Source organism: Eriocheir sinensis, chromosome 17 (genome assembly GCF_024679095.1).
Source record: "Eriocheir sinensis breed Jianghai 21 chromosome 17, ASM2467909v1, whole genome shotgun sequence".
Classification (NCBI taxonomy): Eukaryota; Metazoa; Arthropoda; class Malacostraca; order Decapoda; family Varunidae; genus Eriocheir; species Eriocheir sinensis.
The window spans coordinates 6,897,664-6,919,939 of record NC_066525.1 but is presented as its reverse complement, the minus strand read 5'-3'; the positions used below and the strand labels follow the sequence as shown (position 1 = coordinate 6,919,939).

Here is a 22,276-nt window from a genome sequence, read left to right as displayed (position 1 = left end):
TAACAGGGATGGTATAATATTGGAGTACTTACCCTGCTGCTCTGATTACGTGTAAAATCGCCTCTCTTTATGGCTCTAACCCATTCACGTGCCGGTGATTCATCGTTTGGGAAAGAAAATATAGCCACTGTAGGACCAGTGGGATAATTTCCGTTGCAACGAGGTACACAACACCTGCTGGGCATGTTGATGTGAAGTACAGACTGAGGAAGTTTGAGATTGGTCGCGACACTTCACCGAGAACGCATGTGCTTTCCTCCACAGTCATAGCCGATTGACAGTGCCGGCCGCGCGGCTGCAGTATGACCGAGTATCGTGACGTCACGGTGTATCTGAATCCCAGCGCCCAGGTCTTCTGTATAGAAGGCCGTGGTTTGGGGCGCTGGAGGTGGTGGTGGTATAGTCGTTCATGGAGAATCTGGTGGGTCAGCTAAGCCCCGCACGTGCCACACATTCTCAATACCTCTCGCTTCCTCTCATATGTCAGCTATTTACTACCTTTAAATTAATGTAATGAAATAACTGGATAATCCAATAAGGTCATATAGTGTTAATATTGTTTCGTATTTAGGATAATAACAAAGATTTTGTGTTAATACCACGACACTTGACAACGTTGGAATACAACGTTGTCAAGGGTCCTGGTATTTACACAAAATCTGTGTAATTATCCTAAAAACGAAACAATCTTATCAGTATATGACCTTATGGTGGTTGTGGTCAGGATGGCTGGTGGTGGAGGGAGCAACTGAGAAGGAGAGGGAAAAGTATAAGGTAAGGAAGGATATAGAAGACTGCAAAGGGGCAAGGAGGAATGGAGGAGGACAGGGAGGTGATGAAAGGCAAAGATGAATGGCGGTAAGAAGAATCAAGGGAAATGAAAGGGAGGGAAGGTAAGAAGAAAAGATGAGCTGATGAGTGGGGTGGAGATAGTGGTGGTGTTTCGGTGGTGGTGGAGAAACCGAAGGAGGTAAAAGAAAGTGGTAGATGAGGAAAGAAAGGATAAAGAAAGGCTGGAAGGAAAGGATGGCAGCACGGAGGAACGGGCAGACAGAGTGAAGACGAGGGGAGAGGTGTATTGAAGAGAATAAGAACAGATGAAAAACAAAAGGATGACAGATGACTTGAGGGGAGGATCACTTGCGAATAAAATCTTAGCCTCTTTTCTTCGCCATCACGAAAGTTTCACATTTTCCCAGCCATTTCAAGTAGGTATATAACGCCCCTCAAAGGAAGGCTGGATGTGCAGTAACAAGGAATGCCGGACGTTGACTAACCACACACACGTCAACAGTTTGTCTTCTTCTATTTCTACCACTATACTACATTCATTACTATCCTTCTCCACCTCTTCAGCCTTAACCTCGCTCCTCGTGCAAGTGGCTTGGGGCTCCGGAATGTGCGTGTGTCCCAGACGCCGCTGCGAGATCAGTGTCCCTCGGCGGTGAGTTGCGGAAACCCGAGCTCCAAGTTCCGCACTGCCGACGGCTCCTGCAACAACCAGGCCAACCCGCAGTGGGGCAAGAGCAACACCCCTACCCAGAGGATCCTTCCGCCCACCTATGATGACGGTGAGGGGCGGGATGTTGATATTTTCGGGTTTTGTTTTGTTTTGTTTTGGGTTGTGTTGCTAGAATCCTGTGTTCCATTGGCGTTGCTTGAGTTTCTTCTTGTGGGTGTTTGAAAAGGATTTGAAAAGGATTTGAAAGGATTTTTCTTTTTATTTTGTTTTTGTGTATTTTTTTCATGTATCTTTAGCCTTGGGTTTCATTGTCGCTGTTGAGTCTTTTTTTTTTCTTTTGTGGTTTTGTGAACGAGTTACTTTTCTCTCGGTCTGTCTGTTTGTTTGTCTGTTTGTCTATATTTATTTATGTTTGTCTGTTCGCTTCGTTTGTCTGTTTGTGTATATGTATGTAGTTCTATCTATGCTTTTGTTGTTCTTTGTTTCTGTTTGTATGTACGTATGTGTGTGTCTCTTTGTCTCTCTCCTGTTATATTATTTTTTGCCTCTCCTCCTTCCCCTGTTCTCCATTTCCTCTGCCCTTCCTTCTGTCCATCTATCTATTTATCTATTTATCTATCTATCTATTTAATCTGTATGTGTGTCAATATGTATGGAAGGGAACATTTGAAGGCACGGTAACAGGTCTCCTCCTCCCTTCATGTCCTCAGGTCTGGCAGCGTTCCGCACCCTCGCAAAGGACGGCTCGAAGCTGCCTGGCCCGCGTAACATCAGCAGCACCATCCTCGTTGACATGGACAAGCCCGACACGACCTTCACACTGTCGGTGATGCAATGGGCGCAGTTCATGGACCACGACTTCGCGCTGGTCCCATTCCCTTCCCTCGGTGAGTCTCGTGTTACTTCATCCTCGTTTGATACTTCTTGTCTTAAGAATGTATGCGAGACCGTGGGACTGATGATGGCCAAGCCAAAATATTGACTGCGGTTCATGGTACAGGTCGCGGCCAAGGCCAGGGTCACTATGGCCTGGTTAATTGAGTTGACAACTTCTTCATGAATATTGATAACTAGACATGCTAAATGGTGGGAGGCGCACAGATCTTGGTATATGTTTTCAAGTGGTTTGCAAATGGTCCGCGAAGGCAATGTTCAAATCAGACCTGGGGACTGAAAAAGAAGTTAGATGAATACTGCGTTGACTTTTTACTTACAATCTTCATGAAGGATCAGGAGACACCATCCCATCTCACACTCCCCGCATCAGCGTTTAGCCTTCAGGAGTGAGCAATTGGAGCAGCTTTAGTCTCCTGTAGGCATCCCCTCATTACTCTCATCCTCGCAGATAACGGTGAAGGCATCGAGTGCTGCTCCAGCGATCCCAGCTTCCCAAAGCACCCTCGCTGCATGCCCATTGACCTCACCGGGGACAGGTTTTACTCGCAGTTCGGCAGGACTTGCATGAACTTCGTCAGGAGCATGTTGGCTGTCGGTCCTGGCGATGCGTGTACTTTTGGATTTGCAGAACAGGTAAGAGCTACAAGCAAATGTAATGCTTATTTGTTTTAGAATCCATTTTTTGTGTGTGTTTCGCTGAGAAATTGAGCCACAGCATATGATAAGAGGTTTTGGTGTTCTTCAGACCTTAGACCAGTGGCATCACAATCGTAGCTGAAGTGTCTTTACTCTCGCACCAGTTGAACCAGCTGACCCACTGGATCGACGGCTCCATGGTGTACGGGTCGTCAGATGAGGAGCAACGCTCCATCAGAACCATGCAGAACGGCCTGCTCTCCACCTCTGCCGGCAACATGCTGCCTTTCAACCCCAACCAGGGCGGGGAGTGCGAGGCCGGGCTCCGCAACGCAAAGTGCTTCCTTGCAGGTGAGGAGTTACTGGCTGAATTTGCTTCCCGAGGAAGTATCCAACGTCCCTTCCTTTCCTTTACATCTACGGGACTCACATTATTACTTCAATTGTTTTCTCTCCTTCCAACGTAGTGCCTTCTTTTCCCCTTTATATATGGGAGTCACAATATTACTTAATTCATTTATTATTTCTCCTTCCAACGCTCCTCCCTTCCACCCCTGCCAGGAGAGTCACGAGTCAACGAGCAGCCGAGCCTCACCGTCATGCACACGCTGTGGATGCGGGAACACAACCGCGTCGCCACCGCGCTGCAGAGGTTCAACCCGCAGTGGAACGACGAGCAGGTGTACCAGGAGGCGCGGCGCATCGTGGTGGCCGAGATCCAGCACATCACCTTCAACGAGTGGCTCCCCATCATCGTGGGTGAGTGGTCGTGGCCTAATCGCGGGGGGGGGGGTTACGAAAAGCAAGACTAGGAAGGAAGGCGTGGTGGATGTTTTCTGCTTTACCCATTTTCCTTGACACACTGGAACGTTTTCTCTTTACACTTCTCCATCTCAGACTATTATATTACTTTCTCACATTCAGGTACTAGGTTTGGGAGAACATGATGTATGCTTTCTGCTTTACCCATTTTCCTTGACACACTGGCACGTTTTATTTTTATACTTCACCTCAGACTATTGTATAACCTTCTCACTTTCAGGTCCGAGGTTTGTGCGCTCCTTCGGCCTCGCAGTTCGTCGTCGCGGCTTCAGCAACGACTACAACCCGACCATCAACCCCAACATGAACAACGAGTTTTCGACGGCTGCCTTCCGCTTCGGTCATTCCCTGGTGCAAGGAACCCTGGCGTAAGGACTTTAGGAGGACATAGTAATGGGGATGAAATATTAGGTCCTTGGTAATGGTTTATGGTTCTAAGAATGTGAGTTAATGAGCAGATGTGTGTGTTTCCTTTGTCTGCGTCTGTCTGTTTGTGTGTATGTCTGCTGATGTCTTCCACTTAAAAACTCCTCGGCTCACATAGTCGTAATTCATACACTCATACTACATTACATATACTCCAAACACCCTCAGCATCCCTCCCCCTAATGAGACTTTGATTTCCTCCTTGCAGTCTCTTCTCCCAGAACGGCCAAGTCAGCACGGTGCAGCTCAGGAACAACTTCAACGCCCCGTACCTCATACAGAACGAGGGCCGCTTCGATGACTTGGTCCGCAGTCTCGTCCAGTTCCCCTCCCAGACCTTCGATAACTTCGTGACCTCAGACCTGTCCAATCATCTCTTCCAGGTGAGACGATTTCTTTCGGCCTGTATCTCTCTTCATCTTCTTCTCTTCTTTTCTGTTCTCTTCTTTGCATTTTTTTCCTTTTTCTTTTCTACATTTGTTTTTTTTCTATTTTTTTCTTCCGCATTTTTTTCTTTTTTTTTTCTCTCCATTTGTTTTATTTCTTTCCCGTTTCTTCTTTATATCATCCGGCGCCAAAAAAATCGTCGCACACTTACAATACCGAAGCTCTAACGCTACGCATTTATTTTGGCTTGTCAACCATATGGGTTGTTACTGTGGTATAACAAATCATCATCTGGCAATTATTCGCCTCCTTGCCAACGTCAAATTGAAATAAAATGATCAGTAACTGTCACCTCGGCCTAGTGGTAGGGTGTAAAAGGTGACCCCGCGCTCCCCTTCCCCGCCCTTAATTACTTTCTTTCATCGAGAGACGAGACTGCTGTCACTTTCTTGTTGAGCTGCGCAATGGGTCCATCCAAGCTCGACATGACAGAGAAAGGCTTGGTTGTGGCTTACATTGGTAAAGGAATGAGCCAACGCGAAATAGGACGAAAATTAGGAGGATCAGAGACAGCTTTTCATCGCGTCAAACAAGCTGCCGCCGCCTGCAGAGACCTCAAGCTGCCATGTCGTCGCGCCGTGCACAAACGTCTCCTTACCAACAAAATGAGGAAGCAGAGGCTAGAGTTTTGCAAGAAATATGAACACTGGACATCCGAAGACTGGCACAGGGTGGTGTTCAGTGATGAAAGGGCTTTCAAAACAATCCCTAAAGCTCAAAAGTTGGTGCGTTGTCCGCCGGGTGCCGATCGCTTTGACAGTAAATACTCGGTGAGGACAGTGAAGTTTCCAGCGGGTGTGGTGTGGGGCTGTTTTAGTGGTCCCTTAGTGATTGTTTTGAAGGCACTTTTGTCACTGAACACCACACTGCGCCAGTCTTCTGATGTCCAGTGTTCATATTTCTTTCAAAAATCTAGCCTCTGCTTCATCATTTTGCTGGTAAGGAGAGGTTTGTGCACGGCGCGACCACATGGCAACTTGAGGTCTTTCTGCAGTCGGCGCTGGATTGTTCGCACTGACACCTCTCCCAACACATCGGCGTGCATCTCCCTCAATTCCTTGGCTGTGAGGAAAGGGTCTTTCATCACCTCACGCTTCATCACCTTTTCAGTTCTTGGGTGTGTCTTCCTCTTCCTCCCTGATCCCGTCTTCCTTTCTGGAGTGGCGTTTGTCCGGAGCGCGGCGGCAGCTTGTTTGACGCGACGAAAAGCTGTCTCTGATGTTCCTAATTTTCATCCTATTTCGCGTTGGCTCATTCCTTCGCCAATGTAAGCCACAACCAAGCTTTTTTCTGTCATGTCGAGCTGGGTGTGACCCTTGTCGCAGCTCAACAAGAAAGTGACAGCAGTCTAGATGAAAGCAAGTAATCGAGGGCGGGGAAGAGGAGCGTGGGGTCACCCTATACACCCTACCACTAGGCCGAGGTGACAGTTAATCATCATTTTATTTCAATTTGACGTTGGCAAGGAAGCAAAGAGTTGCCAGATGAGGATTTGTTATACCATAGTAACAATCCATATGGTTGACAAGCCAAAATAAATGCGTTGCGTTAGAGCGTCGGCATTTGTATTTGTTTTTTTCTTTCCTATTTCCTTTCTTTCCTTCAATCGTTCTCTTTTCCCTCCCACCAGACGCCAGAGTTCCGCTTCGGTATGGACCTGATGAGTCTGAACATCCACCGCGGACGTGACCACGGCATCTCCACCTACAACTCCATCAGGGAGGTGTGTGGCCTGCGTCGCGCCAGGGACTTCGCCGACCTCCAGGACCAGATCAACCCACGCGTGAGTACACAGAAAAAAAAGCTGAACCCGACTAATCTCCTTTGTGGCCTTTGGAAATATTTTCTGTAAACCGAAAGCGTTTGAGAATACGGGTGTAAGAGTAAACCCCTAAGCAGAAGGATAATAAAGTAAAAAGCCCGTATTCCTATAGTCTGTTCAGAGCAAGAAGGCGGTTCAGGGTGGAGCTGGTATCGTCGTTTACCTCTACCCATGCTGCCAAATCAGCTTTCGTACATGCGTCTCTCTCTTATTTCCCATCCATGTGCTATTTGAAAGCGATATTTTATATATTCTGTACATAGTAAAGGAAGCTACATAGTACAATGAGTGTCGATGTTTAGGATTATAACAAGGATTTGTATAAATTCTATGACATGTGGCAGCGATTTTTTCCCATGTTGCCACGTTGTGGTGTTGGCAGTGGTGGTGGTGGTGGTGGTCGGTGTGTCCCCCTAGGTCCCTCCCCCGGGTAGAGAGGGAGAGAGAGAGAGATAAACAGGTGGGTTGTGGGTGGATAGGCCGGGAGAGAGTGCTAAGCTGATAATTGGCGGTCGAACTGGCAGCGCTGCACTCATGGGAATTCTGGAATCTGCCACGCCTTGAACCGCCTTCATGCTCCGAACAGACTATAAACGTATCGGTGAAACGCCCTAAATTTACTCTTTACTATACTCCAACACGACCTCTGCGTGTAACGAAAAACACGAGAAATTAATCCAGACAAGGATAGGTTTTGCCGGCGCCGGGGATCGAACCTGCGACAGCGAGACGGGAGAGCCACTCTTTAACCAGTCGGCCAAGGAGGTACCCCCTCGTAACGTGAGTTATGGGAGGCTCGCCCATCAGGCAAGTCGCTGCACTACACGGCTCCCCATTCCTACTTAGATTAATTTCTGTGTGTTGAGATTTCCCATTTTCTATGAACTTCGGAGAGTATGGACCATCACTCTACCTGTTACCCACAAGGGGTGACACAACAGAATCACAGGAGAGTATGCCCACCACCTTGCCACCAGTGAAATGCCAGAATTTTCTCTTTACTACACTCACACGACCATTGCGTGTGAAGTAACACACGGGAAATGAATCCAGACAAGGAAAGGTTTTGCCGGCGCCGGGGATCGAACCCGCGACCAGCGAGACGGGAGAGCCACTCCTTAACCAGTCGGCCAAAGAGGTACCCTCCTCCCCCCCTCTCGCAGAGTGAGTTATGGGAGGCTCGCCAATCAGGCAAGTCGCTGCACTACATCGGTTCTTCAGCTCGCCTGTTTGAAAAGCCTCTCATGAAAGTTGCTGGGATTCTCATGGACTATTTTGTGATCGTAGTGATAGTTTTACACGACTTCTCCACCCTAAACGGGAAATGTCATCCATGAAAACCTGGTTAGTATTCTCTGTGGCCTTGGGAAATGGTTAGGGTGGGAGCTCGGTACGTTCCATAATACCGACCAAAGACTAACCATAAGCTCTTCGGCTCCGTCCCTTCCAGATTATCCAGCGCCTCCAAAGTCTGTACAAGAGCGTGGACGACATCGACCTCTTCGCGGGTGGAATGTCCGAGACTCCCCTGAGGAAGAGTCTGCTGGGCTGGACTTTCACGTGCATCGTCGGGGACCAGTTCGCGCGGCTCAAAAAGGGCGACAGATTCTTCTACGACCTCGGAGGACAGGCGGGGTCCTTCACGGAGCGTAAGGGCACCAATCCTCTATATATTTTTATTTATTTTTTGGCACTGCTCATTTTGTTATTTTTGAGTTTCTTTGGCTCTCACTTGCCTGTTGCATTTCTATTCCGTTCTTTTTTTTGTCTTATTTTTTTCTTGCTTGTCTTTTTTTTGTTTGACATTTTTCATTTCGTTTATATATTCCACGTCCTTCCGTTTCTCATATTTTGTCCCTTCTCTTACTTTTCTTCTATTTCTCTATTTTTTTGTTTTACATTATTTTTTTTGCTGTTGTTTATTGATTTCATGTCCTTTCGTTTTCCATCATTTGCTCCTTACCTTCATTTTGATATATTTTCTAAACAAAAAATTATGAAAGTATATGTCATTCGTTTCTCTACATGTTTCTTTGTTGGTGTCGCACAAAAAATACTACATGATTATTTGTTTGAGTTATCTACCGAGTGACAATTTTCCTATATTTAGACTTTGCGCTCATAATCTAGCTCATTATTTAGTGTATTCGTGTAATTATGCTTAGCCCACGTCAGTTTAGGATGTCCTGCTGTAGGTAATGGCTTAGACCTGTTGCTTTTAATCACTTTTTTAACGTGTGTGTGCTTATGTGTGTCTTGCAGCCCAACTGAACGAGATCCGCCGCACCTCCTGGGCTCGCATTATCTGTGACAACTCGGAACTGACCGCCGTACAGCCCCTCGCCTTCCAGCTGCCCACACACCGCTTGTGAGTGTCAAGGATGAGGATGATGAGATGGAGGGGGAGGAGGTGGCGGGGTGCCAGAATTTTCTCTTCACTACACTCCCACACGACATCTGCGTGTAACAAAACACACAAGAAATTAATCCAAGGAAAGGTTTTGCCGGCGCCGGGGATCGAACCCGCGACCAGCGAGAAGGGAGAGCCACTCCTTAACCAGTCGGCCAAAGAGGTACCCCACTCGCAGAGTGAGTTATAGGAGGCTCGACTATTGAGGTAGAAATAGGTTGAGTCGGCATGGGGATTAACCACTGGGAAGGTCAGAGTGAGGCAGGCCACCCGACCTGACTCGACTGATATGGCGGACACCCCTTTGACACCTGTTTGATAGATCCACCTGGTTCCGCCGACAAGGCGAGCGTGTTTTCTTACATATATATATATATATATATATATATATATATATATATATATATATATATATATATATATATATATATATATATATATATATATATTATCTTTTTTTTTTCACATACTAACCTAAAAGGATATAGAAACAAACGTTCATATATTTGAGACTTTCTATAGCAACAAATTCTATACACACTTCATTCATATACCACTAAACAGTACTAACTTATTCATAGCAGTCCTCAGCTAGCTGCTTTTCAATACCTTAATGGGCACACCCATGGAGGCACTAAGGGCTTAATAACATCATGGGCACAGCAAAGCATGTAGGTGCTGCCGTGACCTTTTGAATGGACCAATATAGTCGTTTGACAGTTCTCCTGTTTCACCTGCATGAGCCTTGTTCCGCCCACTCTACCTATTCCTACCTCAATGGGCTCACCCATCAGGCAAGTCATCTGCACTACACGGCTCCCCAGCCCTATCTAGATTAATTTGTTTGTGTTTGAAATTTCCCATTTTCTATGAACTTTTCGGAGAGCATGGACCATCACTTTACCTGTTACTCCTTCGGGGAGACAGAACAGAATCACAAGAGAGGATGCCCACCCCTTTGTCACCAGTGAAATGCCAGAATTTTATCTTTACTACACTCACACACGACCACTATGTGTAACGAAACACACGAGAAATTAATCCAGACAAGGAAAGGTTTTGCCGGCGCCGGGGATCGAACTCGCAACCAGCGAGACGGGAGAGCCACTCCATAACCAGTCAACCAAAGAGGTATCCCCCTCGCAGAGTGAGTTATGGTTGACTTACCCATCAGGCAAGTCAGCTGCGCTACAGGTGAAGAGAAGGAGGAGGATAAGGATAAGGAGGAGGACAGTAGCAGTAGTTGTAATAGTAGTGGTGGTAGTGGTAGTGGTAATAGTAGTAGTAGTAGTAGTAGTAGTAGTAGTAGTAGTAGTAGTAATAGTAATAGGGAGGAGGCGGAGGGAGAGGATAAGAAGGAAGGAGAGGGAGGAGAAGAAGGAATTGAAGGAGAATAAGCATCAGTATTATTATCATTATTATTATAGTAGTAGTAGCAGTAGTAGTAGTAGTAGTAGTAGTAGTAGTAGTAGTAGGGAGGAGGAGGAGGAGGGGGAGGATAAGAAGGAAGGAGAGGGAGGAGAAGTAGGAATTGAAGGAGAATAAGCAACAGTAGTAGTAGTAGTAGTAGTAGTAGTAGTAGTAGTAGTAGTACCATGAAACAATCACTTTCTTCCTTGATAATATTGAACCCCTTTTCGTTTCACTTCAAATCTGTCCCCAAACCGCCGTAATCTCATCCTCTTCCATTCCTTCCCCTGCAGCAACCGCCCTCGCCCCTGCAACAGCTTCAGCATTCCTCAGGTGGACTTGAGTGCTTGGCGTAACTAGGACCTCTGCAGAAGCCACCTGAAACCCCTATGAAGCTCCTGCAGAGACAAGAAAGGGATAAGGATGCTCGGAAGTTCCTCTGTACCACTCTGAAACGGGACTGAACAACAACAACAACACGACGATTCGAAGTTTTTTGTGGTGATTGGTACTCAACAACAACAACAACAACAACAACAACAACAACAACAACAACAACAACAACAACAACAACAACATTCACACTGCTTCAATATGTTTTGTCTCGTTGCCTCCTGACCTTTTCTCGTTTTTTTTTTCCTGGCCTCCCCTTTCTGTGCTTCTCTCTCTCTCTCTCTCTCTCTCTCTCTCTCTCTCTCTCTCTCTCTCTCTCTCTCTCTCTCTCTCTCTCTCTCTCTCTCTCTCTCTCTCTCTCTCTCTCTCTCTCTCTCTCTCTCTCTCTCTCAGAAGGATCAAAAAATAAATAAACATAATCAGCACATTTGACACACACACACACACACACACACACACACACACACACACACACACACACACATACAGTAAAAAAAAAAGTATATGCCTCTAATGAATAACTTTTTACATAACGATTTAAATTAGTTACGCGTAAATGTCGTAAGTTTTGCCATTGTCACGAGTTGCCTGTAAAAGAAGAAAAAAAGGCATTCGTGTGTGTGTGTGTGTGTGTGTGTGTGTGTGTGTGTGTGTGTGTGTGTGTGTGTGTGTGTGCACTTTTAATTTGTGAAGAAAGAAATAAAATAAATGAAGATGAACTGTTTTATACACGTGTTTGTTACATTATTTATATCTCTCTCTCTCTCTCTCTCTCTCTCTCTCTCTCTCTCTCTCTCTCCTCACATCTCTTCTCCTCTCTCTCCCACCTCATCTATTTCCTAACCCTCCTTGATCTCACACACCTCACTCACCTCTCTTTCCCCTCTTTACTCACCTCACATCTCTTCCTCTCCTCCTCTCTCCTGATTTTCTATGTAAATCTATGTAAATCTCTTTTGGAGCCTTAGAAATGCAGCGTTTTGGAGCCTTCTGATTAATGTAAAATCACTTAGGTTTAAGGACAGACCACCAAGTCTGGCCCATGGGGTCTGTGTGGTCTGATTTTCTAAGTAATTCTATGTAATTCTCTCTCTCTTACGTCACTCAGCCAATCACCAAACGCCACGTGAGGAAGGCGAGAGAGGCAGAGACTCCTAGCGGTGTTTTCCCTCACTCTCAGTAGCAATCTTTCCTGGTGAGGTGAGGACGTCGTCAGGTGCTACTTAATTGGTAGGCTTTTGCTATGATCCTTGTGATGGGGGTTTGTAAGACTAACGTGACCCTGACCTTACCCGATTTGACTTAGTAATATGAAGTAATGTAGCCTATTTGTACAGCCCACAGTCATCTTTCATGTTACCCAGAGCATGTTTCAGAAGCGACGTTTTGAGGCTTCGATCAGCTCAGTATTTGATATTAGTTTTATTTCACTCGTTTGGTTGTATTGTATTTGGTATTTCCCCTAATTTTGCCTAAATGTTTTTGTTCTTTGAGGTAAGTAGCAGGGTTATGTAGGTGGCTGGCACAACAAAACATAGGTTCTGCCAAGGCGAAGCGAGTTGTTACCAAGCGATACCATGATCGAAGCAATGAATATTTTACACACACACACACACACACACACACACACACACACACAAAGGTAGAATTGGGAATGGTTATTGTGTTTTTATAATATTTTTTGCGTTAATAGTGAAGGTAAAGTAATGGGAGGGCAGGAAAGGTTATGGTGGTGCCCCGATTAACACACACACACACACACACACACACACACACACACACACACGTGAGCACGCGTATGTGCTAAATGACATGGTGTGAAAGAGTGAAAAAATTAAGGAGAAAAGTTAAAGTGGATACAAAAATATACTCGGAGACAGTAATGAGGTGTAGTAATGGGGGCATGGAGCCTTGGTATGAGTCTCTTCAGGTCAGTTGGCGGCCCTTAGGAGTCAGCAGGGTGAAGGAATGAGTTAAATGCGATTTTTCTTTTCCTGATCAGTTTGGGCTGATAGCTGACGGGATGCACAGCCAACCCCAAGAGTTTCTCACCGCAGCCGCCAGACAACAGGGATCCCAGTTTTGTCTGCTCTATGTGATTTAATAATTGCCAATGATAGTGAATTTCATTGTTTTGACCAATCATTGAAGATACGGCATATAAGGGAGAGCACCTACCACCACAACTGCTCTCTCCTCCACCACCAACACCTGTCCCCCTCCTCACTATCCCTTCTTTATTTGACACAAATATAAAACCACCACATCATTCAACACTAACCACCACTAAAATACAATAGTTTCTCATACATTGCGTTTCATCGCAGCAGGGACAGAGAATGTTTCCATTACTTGGTTAGCTGTATTACTTTGTACGTACATCTTAATTTATATATATCTCTAACAAAGTTGCCATTTTAAATTTAAACAAAGCTTATATCATTTAAAGATTAAATCTAAAATTACATTTTGAAAAGAAATTCAAATAAAACCTTATATTTATAGAAAAGCTACGCATATTTAACTAATAAGAAATATTGTTTGTTAGCTATGTGGATATGTATAGGTAAGTTTCCCTGTAGGACTAGCGTTGGAATTTTTGAATAACCGAAGTAAACTGATGTGAAGGCGAGCCAGGGTTAAAATGCAAGCAGGGCGTCGCCCCCCAGCCCCGAGCACTGCCAGATAGCCGCGCTTAACGAAAGAAGTTAAAGAATGTACAGGTAATAAGTGAATCTTGTAGGGACGGGGGAACCGAGTACTTACTGCAATCTCATTCATTCGGTTCTAATTACTCTTTAGAACCGAGTACCGAATGATTGCTTAGCGGACAGCCAGGCGGGGATCGTAACAGGCCGGGATGCCAGCCTTATCGCAGGATGCTGGAGGGCAGGGGCTCAGTAGGTTGCAGGAGAAGAAAATTGTTCATATTCGTACGTTTGGGGACAGATGACATTAAGTTAATGTTTTTTAGTGGCTCATATTTTTCTTTTAACTGCGATTATGAGTTTCATTTCCCAGGATGATGATCTGTAATGTTACCAAGTTGATTACTCTTTGTGGGGTTCTTGAAAGGTCTGAACTTCCGAAAATCCCGTAAATTCTCAACAATAAAAAAATATAAAATAAAATATCTGAAAATGGAGTTCTCAGACTCATAGCCCCTTCTAGTCCTTTAATTATTTATTTTTATGACCAGTCACACACTCATAGGACAAGCAAAGACCAGATGAACCTGCTCTTAAGTTTATTTAAAGCAACAAAGAAACTCGCTGGAAATTAAGAGTTAATTAATTAATTTCAGGCACACAGCAACCTATCTATCTATCTTAAAACATCCTATGCAAATAGATTACTTAACTGTAGGTGGGCGAAGCGGGAGCCACACCTGATCTACCTCGTGGTCTGGAGCCCTGGACTCCTTCTTCAATCCTCTCTCGTTCCTCTCTGCAACACGCCGCCTCTCGACCTTCCAAAGGGTTCCCTCGCCTGCAGCACACAGTCACTCTCGACTTGTGGATACTACAAAGGCAGGTAACCACCACGATGGACACGTGGCACGGAAGGATGGTGAGGATCGACGTCTTGTCGCGTTGGAGTCTCGGAAGAAGATGGCGCGGGGAGCGCCAAGACCCACAAGCCTCAGCTGCGGTCAAGGTGCCAGCTCTCGCCACACTGACATCTCGTTTTCTGTGTAACACTTACACTAAACGCCCTACGGCTATTTATTATTATTTATAAATAACCTAACACTATGCACGGTAATAGTGGGTCATGCATCCCACTCATAATTCAGCTTTGGCAGCAATAACGAATATGATTTGAAATAGGTGCTGTTTCCTGCCTTCTAATTTTCCAATGCCAAAATCTACATTTTTGGCACTTTTTTACTGTGTTTCGCAGAAAAATCTTTTGGTTGGCATTTTCCTGGTATATTTTTGTTAATACATTAATGCTTTAAAAGACTTATCTGCAATACAATTATTTATAGAATGAGATAGGAACGATGATTCCAGTAGTATTTAATTCAAGTCACCCAAACCTTAGTTCCCCTTAAAGGTTCACTTTCACTCCTGACGATGGCCCGGTTGCATAATTATATAGTGTACCACAGTACTGTGCAGGGCAGCGAGAACGGGTGAGCGACACTCTTTGAAGGGGTCTCAAACAGACCTCCCCGACACACTCGCACACACCTTCACCTACTGATAGTGTTATTTTCTGTCTTCTTTCGCGCGCGCGCGCGTGTGTGTGTGTGTGTGTGTGTGTGTGTGTGTGTGTGTTTGTTGGTATTTCACTGATTGATAGCATTTTTCTTATCGTAGAAATATATTTGCCTCTCTCTCTCTCTCTCTCTCTCTCTCTCTCTCTCTCTCTCTCTCTCTCTCTCTCTCTCTCTCTCTCTCTCTCTCTCTCTCTCTCTCTCTCTCTCTCTCTCTCTCTCTCTCTCTCTCTCTCTCTCTCTCTCTCTCTCTCTCTCTCTCTCTCTCTCTCTCTCTCTCTCTCTCTCTCTCTCTCTATCTCTCTCTCTCTCTCTCTCTCTCTCTCTCTCTCTCTCTCTCTCTCTCTCTCTCTCTCTCTCTGTGTGTGTGTGTGTGTGTGTGTGTGTGTGTGTGTGTGTGTGTGTATATACAATGTCATTTTTTTTTTTTTTTTTTTTTTTTTTAGGTGCAAAGCATATAACAGTTCAACTCATGATTTTCATGGTTGAAATTTTTGACTCCTATATGAAGAAGAGACTTACAAACGTTGCTGTAGGAAGCCGGAGGACAAAGAACACAAGTATGGGAACACTGTCCCTTCTAGCCGTCACTCCCCTAGGCAACGGAAGATACACGGTGAGGAGCCAGTCTACTGCATCCCTTGACTATACTGTAGATATGGAGGCTGCCTTCTGTGTGTGTAATGTGGGACAGAATGGCTCTCTATATAAACTTCAGGCCACCTGCGCAGAACACAGCATGACAGCCCTCCCTCAAGTATTCACTGCCACGAGTGGGGTTGTAGGTGTGGCCCGGCTGACGCACACAGGTACGCGGTGTAGCAGGCACGTTTGCTGCAAGAAACAGACAGTTTTCTTTCTGTATCTGCTTGTCTGTTGACTTTTGGTGAGTGATGGAGGTGGCCTGAACGTTAATCATATTAATAAATAGATTGTAATGTCCAGTATTTGTTTTGTTTTAGGAGTCTTCTCATAACAAGGCTGCCTTGTTGAGTGACCAGCTGGCGGTGTGGGATGGGTTGCTATTTCGGGTAAAGATTCGTTTCATTAACGTTGCTCAAACTTGGACAAGAACATTTTAATTCTGGGTGTTTTTTTGGTGCTCTTTAACATGGACATTCTTTTTTTCCTTGAAAACCTGTTATTTTTATGCAAATCCAAATTTTATCATGGAGCATGAATATAACAGATTTTCAAGTCGAAAAAAAAAATCTCCATTTAAAAATGCATCAAAATGTATATACCCAGAATTAAAATGTTCTTGCCACTAGTCACCAGTGCAATTACAACCAAACCAAACCTAACCTGACCTAAGCAAACTTAACCGAACAAAACCGAACAAATCTGTGAGACTTACCTCACGCAGCGTTTGGGTCCGTTTACAGCCATGGCGCGCCCAAGGTTCTTCATGGAACCTTGAGGAACCTTGGGCGCGCCTAGCCAGTGGTTGCCGTAATTATTTCCTATTTTGAACAATAAAAAAATGGTTCTTGAACTTGATTTAAAAAGCGTTTCCATGATTGTTGAACGTTTGTAGAAAAGATATATGAATGTTTCATTAGGTAGGTAATGAAATATGGCACGTTGATAAAACGAATCTGAACCCTATTTCGTCTAACTTGCGACAAACGTACACAATTATGTCCAAAAAAATGGAAGAGTTTAAATGACTCCTCCAGAAAATTTAAAAAGATGAATGGGGAAAAAATGTGTGCGTGAAAGAGTCTAGTGATGGGTCTGTAGAAGCCTTCTGTAAGCTGTCACTGCAATTTGGTTCCAAGGCTGTCTTCCCTTCAAAATCATAAAAACTAAATCCTTCATTTATTTTAGAGTTTAATGGGTTTAACTTTATTGTAAAGGATGTCTCACAGGTTATTTAAGAACTTCAATAAACATCTATCATGAATAGTAGGAAGTAATATATTTGATTTTGTGTTAACATCTTTCTTTTCTTTCTTTTACAGCCTACAAAGTAGATAGGGTATGTCTCAGAAGATAGTGATTAATAACAATATTGAAATTCAATGATGATGGACATGAATAATATGCATTTTGATATTCGATGTATGTGATACTATTTTGTATTATTTATTCAATCGTTATATGACTTCCAAGTTAAAGAGGAAAATGTAATATATTTGGTTTTACGTGTTAATATCTTTTTCTTTTTATCACATTGCGAAGAGTAGCTTCGTATATTTTAAAGGATGGTGATTTATTAAAGTATTGGAATTTACTGATGATGGATATGAATGATAAGCATTTTATATTGATTTTATGTGATGTTGTTATATTTTAATTAGTCAAGTTATATACCTTCCTTGTTAAAGAGAATGCAATAAATTTGCACAGTGAAAATATAAAGGTTGGCATATTTCTTTGCATATTCAGAAAAAAATGGCAGTTTTTAGTAGAATTTGGTCAAAAGGCATTTTTCGTGATAGAAAACCTGGCAACCCGGCTGCGACCCCACCTCAGCCCGAGGATTCTTTTCTAGACACCTTGTTTTTTTACTGAGTTCGTCAGGAGCATGTTGGCTGGGGGTACTGGTCGAGGCGTGTACCTGCGCTTATTTGTCTGTCGACTGCCAAACACATTCAATTCTGAAGTTCTTCCTCTCTTATGCACTCATTCTACCTCCTCATTGGTTTTCCTCTCTGTGTCCTGCTTTCTCTTCCTCTATCCCCATCACTCTTCTCCCCACATAAGTTTCCTGCCCTCTCTTCCTCTATTTCCATGACTCTTCTCTCCACATTTTCCTTCTTGCCTTCTATACTTCAATCTCCATCACTCCTCTCCCCCACATGTCTCCTCTCTCCTCATATATGTCTCCTGGCTTTCTATATCTCCATCTATTTTTTTCTTCTTTCCTCATTCCCCCTCTTTCACTTCCTCATCCTCCCTTCTCTTCCTCCTCTCCTGCTTTCTCCTCTTTCACTTCCTTATCCTCCCTTCTCTTCCTCCTTTCCCTTCGTTCACCTCCTCATCCTCCCTTGTTTTCTCATTCTATGCCTTCCCCCTTTCATCCAGTTTCCTCTACCCCTTTCATAGTCATTACCTGCGTCAAAATTAGCTCATGTGTTCCGGCAAGCAGGTAGGAGAGTAGGAAAACGTATAGGCAAGTTGTTGGGAGAGGCAGGAGGTCGCCGAGTGGAGCTGGTTCCTGGCAATGTTTCCCCACACTCGCCTCAAGCTCAGAAAAAAAAAAACATAGGCGAGGTGTATGTATACACTGAGACTTGTTTTTTTCATGTGTTTGGGAGCGGAGACTCGTCGCCCACTTTTTGACCATGGCAACAGAGGACAGGAATGGAGAGGATAAACAAGAAATATAAAGATTGGGGAGGAAAGGATAGGACTGGGAAGGAAAGGAATGGTAAGGAATGAAGAGGAAATGAAAAGATAGGATAGGAAAGGAATGAACAAGAAAGGAATGGATTGGAATTAACAAGAAAGGATAGGGAAGGAAAGGAAAGGGAAAGGGAAGGAAAGGGAAGGACAAGAGAGGAAAGGGAAGGAAAGGAAAAGAAAAGAAAAGAAAAGAGACGAAAGGAAAGGAGTGGAATGGAAAAAAGTCATAAAGGTAGAGTGTAGAAACGGGAGTTATGAGAAAGGAAAGGAAAAGGAAGAAAGAAAGAAAAGCGAAAGAAGACAAACTCAGAAACGAAGGAATATAGCAGCAGAAGGAAATGGAAATAAAGTAGAGGAAAACAAAACGAAACGAGAGAGAGAGAGAGAGAGAGAGAGAGAGAGAGAGAGAGAGAGAGAGAGAGAGAGAGAGAGAGAGAGAGAGAGAGAGAGAGAGAGAGAGAGAGAGAGAATCTATCCAGTTTAAACTCATTATTACGTGTCCTACCTGGTTCTCTTACCAACAGAACCTTATGAATATCTCCCTTACTAAAGTCCTTCATCCATTTATAAACCTAGATCATGTCTCCTCGCACCCTTTCGCTTTTCTTGAGAATGCAAGTTTAAGTGTTTGAGTCTTACCTCGTATGGCAAGTTTCGTAACCCTTGAATCATCTTAGTCATCCTCCTCTGCACCGATTCTAACATTTTGATATCCATTCTATAATAAGGTGACCAGAACTGAACCGCATAATCAACACACACACACACACACACACACACACACACACACACACACACGCTGCGCCATCATCATCACCTCACCCTCCTATGGCTCGTTCTCCCTCCCATTTTTCAAGCGGCTTCTGGAGGAGGAGGAGGAGGAGAAGGCAAGGGATGGTTGGTAATGAGGATAGGAGGGGGAAGGGTGGGAGGAACAGACAAGGACAAAGGAGTGCATGGGTAAATCCAAAGCTGGTTTACGTCTCGTTTTCCTAGTGAGTCTATCTCATTTGAGAAACACGATTATAAATAAATAAATAAAACGGTGATATGGGAGACAGTGAGTACACTTTCTACGTGGCCAAAAGGATGAAGAAATGGCTTGAATCCACCTGTGCCATGAGGTAACAAAAGGTTTTCATTAGCTCTCCCTGGTAACTGAGAGGGAAGTGAGTCTACCTGTGCTGGGGACGCTGGCAACAGGACACACTTACCGACTGGAGGGGCGAGACGAGACCGGCGTGTTCCGAGCATCTCCGATCAGACCACGCCACGCCTCCGATTAGGCAAGACTTGTGGTAAGTCAGTCAAAAGATTTATCCCTTAGTATCACTAGGGGAAACGGGCCCTTGTCCAGGGAAAACATTGCTTCCTTCCTGAACGGGGGAGCACGATCGAAATCTAGCCGACCAAGTCGGTCTGTCGACGAGGACTGGCGTATCTGTGTGGTGAGTGTGTAGTGTGTGTGGTGTGTGTGGTGAGGAGTACGTGGGTGGGTGGTGGGTGGGGAATGAGAGGACAGGTATGAGTAATGAGTACGTAGGGCTAAGAGGAGGAGCTGGATTTTTTTTTTTCTCGCAACGGGGTTTTGTTTTGGTATAGGGAATGTGGTACTGTTTCGAGCGCCGTGTTGTAGGTTTGTGTTGTGTTCTGTTGTAGTGGTATCATTATTTTTATTGTGGTACTCTTGGCAAGCTGTCACTGTTCTTGAGCTATCGCTGTCAGTCTCTCCCTATAACCGTCACTATCAATCATTGCCCAAAACTGTCACATTGATAGTTATCTTGTATACCTCATACGCTCGTGCATGAAAGCAAGAACATAGTGACATGTTTTAATTATTACTAGAATATTAAATTGCGATCCCATTTTGCAACGTAGTAAAATTCTAATTGCAGTTTGGTGCAATATACGATTATTCTTTAGTTAACCGAATTGTTATCACGTTATTGAAGAAAAAAGAGCTCCTTAAAGAAGGAGGTTGATAATACGATATTATTCTATATTGTCACCACTTTCACACCCACGAACGCCTTGGTACTCTATGAAGGGTTCAATGTCCATACAACACATGCCGTATTGCTTTGAGGTCGGAAATCGCTCGTTCTTGTGATATAAGAAATTGTCGTAAATATTTACGTCACGGACATTGGTAGGTGAGCAGTGTTGCCAACGATCCGGTTAGCTATGGTACGCAAGGTTAGCGGTGGAACGCTTAGTTAGCGATTAGCCCACGCATGTGAGAATCAGGACCACCACGCGTGTTTTTATTTTTTATTTTTTTTTAGAACACGCTCCTTTACCTAATACTATACCCGGCCCAAACCTTCACAAAGCCCTTTGGATAAAGGTGCGTGTTCTAAAAAAATATATATAAATAACCACGCGTGGTGGACCTGGGTCTCACATGCGTGGGCTAATCGCTAACCAAGCATTGGATCGTTGGCAGCACTGCTCACCTCCTATTGGCCGCCGCCGCCACCAAAACATGTAGGTATATATCTTTTCACTACCATCACTAACCACCCTAAAACAGGTGGCGGTATTTGTCCGCCACTTTCTACTAGGTATTGTATGTATAGAAATGGTTTTGTAAAGGTTTAGAAGAAAGTAGACCAAAATTAAGGCGCCGGAGTTATACTGATCGAACCTTTACCTTTTTTTTTTTTTTTAGTGACAATGATTTGCGACAGAAACAGTTAGCAGATTATTTCAAAACACACCGAAATCGATCAGAAAAAAAAATAATTTCGTCAGATAGTGTCCCACGAGTGACAATCTAGAAATTTACCGACAATACAGGTCAGCTCGTCGCTCCCGTCCTCGCACTTGCTGTGGCCGTCACACCTCCACCAGGAGTAGATTACATGTTCGGTGGGCACACCCGCTGCGTTTAGGGACCACGGGTTCCTCCAATAAGACTCCATGGAAGCCCAGACTACTTTCCTTTGTGTGAAAACATATTAGCATAAACGCTCTCAGTTAAAATTGCAAAATAAAACAAAACCTCCCCAGCTATATATAATGCTTTGTGTTCATACTTTATTATTAGAATTATTTTTTTCCTCTTTTTCTTTATTTTCTGGGTATTTTGTCCTTGGGGGAGGTTGTCCTAGGAAGGTTTGTCCTAAGGGAGATTTGTCCTCTGGGGGTTTGTTGAACATTTTCCCGTCGGCAGAACCTTGTCATTGCTGCGAGTGAGCAACTAATTATTTCCTACTTCAGCGCAATCATATACCCCCCCCCCACACTCCTGCTCTTCCTCCTCCTCCTGTTTTGTAGCCCCAGGCATCGTGGCGGACTGGTTCTTCTACCCCCCTCTCTTCCCCCCCTCCCACCCCTGACCTAAGACCCCTGACGCTGCCTACCTTGCTTGCTGCACTGTTACAAGCGTCATCTTTCTCGTTCCTCCAAGTAATAAACTACTACTACTACTACTACTACTACTAATAATAATAATAATAATAATAATAATAATAATAATAATAATACTACTACTACTAATAATAATAATAATAATAATAATAATAATAATAATAATAATAATAATCATCTCCGTGTATCTTTGTGTATGTACTGCGTGCTGAACGTAAGGAATCCACAGGAGCGTAAAGAAATCCAAAAGGGCGGTGAGTAATCCACAGGGCGGTGAGTAATCCAGTGGGGAGCGTCACACTGTGTTTGCGTGTTCACTGAGTCTTATGTAGCACTGTGTTTGCTTGTCTCAGTGGGTAGTACGTCGCACTGTGTTTGCGTGTCTCAGTCACCGTATACCAGCGGAAGGGCGAGGAGGAGGAGGGGTGGGGGTGGGTGGGCGAGCACTGGGAGGAGCGCCAGAAGGGCGCGTAGAGTGATGCGGAAAAAACATTTCTAAGGGCGCACAGAAGGTGCCTGAAGGGGGCACAGAAGGTGCCTGAAGGATGCACAGAAGGTGCCTGGAGGAGGGGGCACATTGGGTGTCGGGGAGGGCGGGGGAAA

At 44.4% G+C, this 22,276-nt stretch overlaps 1 protein-coding gene and 1 long non-coding RNA gene across 21 annotated transcripts in view; both read left to right on the top strand.

Annotated features, from left to right (window-relative positions):
* LOC126999865 (chorion peroxidase-like) overlaps positions 1-22,276 on the top strand; it is a 68,900-nt gene that overhangs the window by 18,489 nt on the left and 28,135 nt on the right. For 4 of the 20 annotated variants that reach the window (XM_050862962.1, XM_050862971.1, XM_050862974.1 and 1 more), the window contains exon 1: positions 19,469-19,596. The exons of 5 other annotated variants lie outside the window; for them this stretch is intronic. Coding sequence is in view for 1 of the 15 variants with exons in the window: in XM_050862978.1 (XP_050718935.1) it covers positions 1,357-1,571; positions 2,173-2,349; positions 2,808-2,992; positions 3,160-3,346; positions 3,557-3,754; positions 4,038-4,185; positions 4,452-4,626; positions 6,321-6,473; positions 7,963-8,161; positions 8,775-8,880; positions 10,626-10,692 (1,810 nt within the window). In the remaining 14 variants the exon portion in view is untranslated. 11 more of the 20 variants (XM_050862973.1, XM_050862964.1, XM_050862960.1 and 8 more) reach the window with 7 other exon arrangements.
* Positions 11,834-17,311, top strand: LOC126999873 (uncharacterized). The gene is made up of 2 exons (XR_007753649.1): positions 11,834-11,955; positions 14,092-17,311. It is a non-coding gene; the product is annotated as an uncharacterized LOC126999873 (long non-coding RNA).